The sequence below is a fragment of the Cephus cinctus genome, unplaced genomic scaffold (genome assembly GCF_000341935.2).
Source record: "Cephus cinctus unplaced genomic scaffold, Ccin1 Ccin1_scaffold0857, whole genome shotgun sequence".
NCBI classification, from domain to species: Eukaryota; Metazoa; Arthropoda; class Insecta; order Hymenoptera; family Cephidae; genus Cephus; species Cephus cinctus.
Genome location: NW_014333443.1, coordinates 950,162 through 955,327, shown reverse-complemented (window position 1 = coordinate 955,327; position 5,166 = coordinate 950,162). Strand labels below are relative to the sequence as shown.

The window sequence follows — 5,166 nt, the reverse complement described above, 5'->3', positions numbered from 1 at the left end:
CACTAACTATACCGTAGACATTGTACGTTATTCCTAGAGTTGCCACTGTACACACTTTGCAGCCATACGATTGCATCACAGCTTTTTTGACAGATCGGACAAAACAGATACCTTTCGATAACCAAAGTGTTAAATGTTCTGACGAATCAGGACTCTGATTATCCCTCTTATCCAATTAGTCCGTCAAAGCTGTGAAAGCACCTTGAACATGAACTATTTATCTCCTTCGTAATTACCCGGTAATAAGTATACATCATGTAGTGTTTTTATATTCTATGGTCATTTTAGGCGCCACAGAACACGCTACGAGCAATGGTTATATGAGCGGTGTTCCTACTCCCACTTTTTTGCGTGCAAGCACGCAAATTTTGGAGCCAGAAAATTCATTAGCGTGCATAACGTGTTTCTAGCGTGAGCTTAGTTCGATACACTTTTTGTGTGAATATTCACAGCGACTTTTTAAATTAAGACCGCTGATACCGATCTATCATCATGGTAACTATGTTTATTATACTAAAGCTATAGTTTCAATGTAGTCGGAAGCGTCGGTTTTGTAACCTCACTTAGCATCGTTTCCGATTTCTTTAATATTTCTCTGTATTTACTTTATTTCACCAAATTGTACATTATGATTTATTTTTATTAACTATGATCATTTTATCAAAAATAATCAGACTTTTTTTACATGTTATTTAACTAATAATCTATATTATATTTCAGACGATCGGTAAAAATAATAAGATGCTTCAGCACATCAATTACAGAGTCCGGATAATTCTTCAAGATTCCCGGACATTTATAGGCACGTTTAAGGCCTTTGATAAGCATATGAACCTTATTCTGGGTGATTGCGAAGAGTTTCGTAAAATCAAGCCAAAGAATACAAAGCAACCTGAACGGGAACAGAAACGTTCACTTGGTTTTGTGTTATTGAGAGGAGAAAATATTGTCTCACTAACTGTGGAAGGACCACCACCTCCTGAAGAAGGCTTGCCACGTGTTCCAATTCCTGGAGCTGCTCCAGGACCAGGCATGGGAAGAGCAGCAGGTCGAGGAATGCCCGCAAATGTTGCAGGAGTCCCTGCAGGACTACAAGGACCTGTGCGTGGTGTTGGAGGACCTTCTCAACAAATAATGACTCCAGGAGGAAGAGGACAAGTATCTGCACCTCCACAAATGCATCCTGGTGGACCTCCACGAATGCCTGTTGGTGGTCCACCTCCAGGAATGATGGGACCACCTCCTGGAATGATGGGTAAGACTACTTAGGAATAATGAAAATGTTGATGCATCAAAAGGACCTTCATTTAATTCAACATTACCATTTTGCAGGTATGCCTCCAGGAATGCCTCCCATGGGACGGGGAGGACCTCCTATGGGACCTCCAGGAATGCGTGGACCACCACCTGGTATGATGCGCGGTGGTCCTCCTCCGCCACGACCTTTCTAATTACTCAATAAGCCTTTAATTTAGATGAAAAAAAGAAAAACGTGTCATGCTACTCGTGAATAAAGTACCAATAAAATTAAATTCAAATAAATTACTATTTCAAGAGCAATATTTGTTTATGAAACCCAGTCTTGTAATATTCTAATGACCTACAAATTACCGGAAAAACGGTTTTCCTCGGGAATCCCAAAGTATTTTAATACATATTCATTACTGTAAACTAAATAAAGAACATAATTAGTTATCATTCTACGTTTTAATGAAAATAGTTATTTCCAATTATGATCGTATTTTATCTGTATTTCAACGCACATTTATTTACAGTGATGTTTACACATGTAGACCGTATCTTTATCAATTTCTCTTTTAAATGACATGTCATAAACACGCATTGCATAGTCCCAAAAATATTTTATATTAGTTTCTCTGAATATATTACAATGAATTTATTCTCTCTGTGTTTATCTCTGTGTATTTTGTGACAATAAACTGGTAATATCAATGCAATTTCAATTGAATGGTATTCACTGATTACGTATAAAACTTCAGAATTGAAGACCATCAGACAAATAATTTATAAGAGATTGAAATATCGAACGTCGAACTCCTCTATTTTATTAAACAGAATATTTTTACCTATCGACTGATTCAATTATTTATATATCTCTAGTACAATCATGCGAATAAGTCCTTGTTAAAAATGCTCCAAATTTTTTACATAAGAATAAGTTCTTCTTTCATATTTCAGAATAAGAAATAAGTTAAGAAAATGTATCAATTAGGCTCCTAATATAAATATTTATCACCGGTATCAATTAATCAACAATTCTATCATTAAATGAAAATTATTAGTCTCACGAAATACATTTTGGCACTATTAACTTAACGAATCTGGTATGTCCAGAGGCCATTTTAAATATAAGAATGTAAAAAATTGACCCTAACTCTCATTTTTCTGCAAAAAGTTTTCTCCAGCCCCAATTCTCTCTAATGTTATTCAACAAGTTTTCTAACAAATATAAAATTACAATTAAGACAAGCACTTCACAGAGAGCTTATACCGTGCGTGATTGTGCTTTATGAATTCAATATCAAAACAGTACTGTTTACTACAATTAATTCCTATGAAAGTGTGGAAAAAGATTAAGAGTAAAGGACATGAGCAGCAGTGTTTAAAACACATTTGTTCATTGCATATAAAATATAGATGTGTGGACAACACTCATATATCATTCAGACAATTATTTTCTAATAAACTGATTGCTACATATTGACAAGAAGCTGTCAAGGATCTAATAATTCGACACAGAGAAATCATAAAGGATACAGAATTTCAGGAGGTTAAGTTTCTTGGATAATTTTCAAAGGCCATGCAAAATACGGCAATCAATGTTAAACAATTTACTTTCTTAACCGTTCAAAATTTTAGACTATTTAAAAACTTATATTTTCCAAACGTAAAAGAAATATTATATTTATCGGTAGTTACGTTCCAGATTTTGTGAAGGTATATTCGACATTTTCCAACATTCTGTACCCTGCTCCTGTACTAGCATCTTGGAGAAACCCTTGTCTCTCAGACGGAATTTTTGGTACACTAACTTGTGGTTATAGACGTATTTTTTCTTCCTTTAAGATTCACTTTGAAAAAATTGCAAATTTAAAATAGAAATTTAGATATAGAACAATAAAATTCCGCCTCTAATAATCAAATAGATCCTAAACCATTGCAATATTGCCGTTTTTAACTCGATTTATCACAAACAGTTCGTCTCTTCTAATAACGAGATACATCTTGCACCTCTATAAATTAATGATATTTCAAAAAGGAGCAGTTGAAAATAGAATATAGAAGAAAGATGAAATCCAGGAATTCATGGTATTCCCTTACCGTGGTGAATTCTCATCGTATTAAAACAACAAAAAATAGAGAAGAAAATAAATCTTTAACAATTGATAATATATCATATTAACGATTAATTTGTTAATCGTACAAATCATTGAAGTGATCAATGCCTAATATTGAATTCCTCGCTTCTGGCAAAGTTATTACCATCGTCTTCAACATTGCCATCGTTATATCCCATCTCCTTATCATTATCACCATGATCGTCATCGTCATCATCATCATCACCCTCCTCATTATCACCGTCTTCCATATACTCCAAACTTTCCAAATTAATATCTGCCGACGCTAACGCCGTACTAAATATATCAAGTCCTGCATTAGGCATATTTTCTTCTATATGTACCTTACTTATAGCATCACCTGAAACAATATTCAGGACCGTCATACACGCAGAAATTCTTACTAGTATTAACGTGCAATTGTACAGCAAAATTTACGCACGAAGGCCATATTACAAAAAGTCAAAGAAAAAAGAGACATGCTACGAAATAAAGAGATGAACAAAATTAAGAAATAAACATTGGGACTTTAGTTTTTCTAAGATGTTCGTGAGATATAGGTCACGTATCTCACATAATTCAAAAATACAAAAAGAATATAACTCGTTTATCTGCAGCTTGGTGTACAATTTTGTTTAATACACAATTTATATTGCATTTTTATTTTTGCTAAATTTTTCTTAGCCTTAACCACTACAAAGTTCCTGCTTGTTACCTGTTGATTGTATACTGTATATTCCCGTTTGCGGATCTAATGTGCCTTGTATTTCGTTGTCGTCACTTCGAGGACTAGTGAGCATTTCTTTGCACTCTATGTCTCTTCCAATAGAATACGATTCGGTATTCTCGATTATTAGGGGACTTGTAGAATTCTCTTTACTTTTTCTATATTTCGAGTAAACAGAATAATAGTATTTAGGCTAAACGTGTCACTTATTCGCTCAAAACATGATGATACATATCATGGACTATATTACCATTTAATATTCTCTTGGTACTGACCTTTGTTTGTGCTGGCATGCATGCATGTATGTATGTATGTATGTATGTATGTATGTATGTAGGTTAGGTATGTATGCATGCTCTTATCGAATATTATCGTTATTATTACTTATTATTCGCCCCCTCGTATCTTATGTATGCATGTATGCATGCATGTATGTATGTATGTATGTATGTATGACTATATTACTATTTAATATTCTCTTGGTACTGACCTTTGTTTGTCCTCCTTTTGTTCAATTGTGAAATTACTTGTAACACTACAATTCATATGTAATGTCTTATTACTAATTGAATCATCATTACATATATCCTTTGTTGCACCGTGAGAAATCGGATTTATAATAGACGTCTTAGGAGGATCTGTACTAAAAATGGTGGATGTTTCGACAAACTGGGAAAGAACTTTATTATTTCTCTCAGAAATATCCTGTAATGCATTGAATATAATTTCAACTTCAGATTTAAAAAAATCTAATCAAGTAATTACATTTAATTCAATTAAATTGCAGTTAAGATAAAGCTGTCTTTTATCGATAAAGGAGTATTAACACTGACCTTTATATTTGATTTGGCAGTTTCTGGCTGCGATAAATTTATTGTAGACAACATTGTTGTTACCGCTTGATCGCCGTTCGTTGATATACGATGTGGTAATAGTGCTACAGTGTTACGTCCTATGCGTGAGCGAACGTATGCGGGAGCATCAGGGAGCTAGCATAGGTGTTGAAATCAAAGATCACGTAAAAGATATTGGGTTCTTGCCACTTTAAGGTGCTAGAGCACGCCTATTTGCGTTTATGTC

The 5,166-nt window shown here is 34.1% G+C and overlaps 3 protein-coding genes across 3 annotated transcripts in view; 1 reads left to right on the top strand and 2 right to left on the bottom strand.

Annotated features, from left to right (window-relative positions):
* Nucleotides 1-247: 247 nt before the first annotated feature.
* Nucleotides 248-1,560, top strand: LOC107270930 (small nuclear ribonucleoprotein-associated protein B). The gene is made up of 3 exons (XM_015746391.2): nucleotides 248-495; nucleotides 721-1,255; nucleotides 1,333-1,560. Exons 1-3 carry the CDS (start codon nucleotides 493-495, stop codon nucleotides 1,449-1,451), a joined length of 657 nt encoding a protein of 218 aa, XP_015601877.1. The 5' UTR covers nucleotides 248-492; the 3' UTR covers nucleotides 1,452-1,560.
* Nucleotides 1,561-2,837: 1,277 nt separating this feature from the next.
* LOC112494838 (aspartic acid-rich protein-like) lies at nucleotides 2,838-4,246 on the bottom strand. The gene is made up of 2 exons (XM_025088240.1): nucleotides 4,075-4,246; nucleotides 2,838-3,720 (listed from the first exon to the last, which is right to left on the bottom strand). The coding sequence occupies exons 1-2, from the start codon at nucleotides 4,157-4,159 to the stop codon at nucleotides 3,461-3,463; spliced, it is 345 nt and encodes a 114-aa protein (XP_024944008.1). The 5' UTR covers nucleotides 4,160-4,246; the 3' UTR covers nucleotides 2,838-3,460.
* A 218-nt stretch (nucleotides 4,247-4,464) lies between these two features.
* Nucleotides 4,465-5,166, bottom strand: part of LOC107270929 — a 1,384-nt gene continuing 682 nt past the window's right edge. Inside the window, exons 4-5 of the mRNA XM_025088238.1 lie at nucleotides 4,920-5,029; nucleotides 4,465-4,791 (exon numbers count right to left, since the gene is read on the bottom strand). Coding sequence (XP_024944006.1) covers nucleotides 4,555-4,791; nucleotides 4,920-5,029 — 347 coding nt within the window. The 3' untranslated portion in view covers nucleotides 4,465-4,554. The remainder of the gene's footprint in view (nucleotides 4,792-4,919; nucleotides 5,030-5,166) is intronic.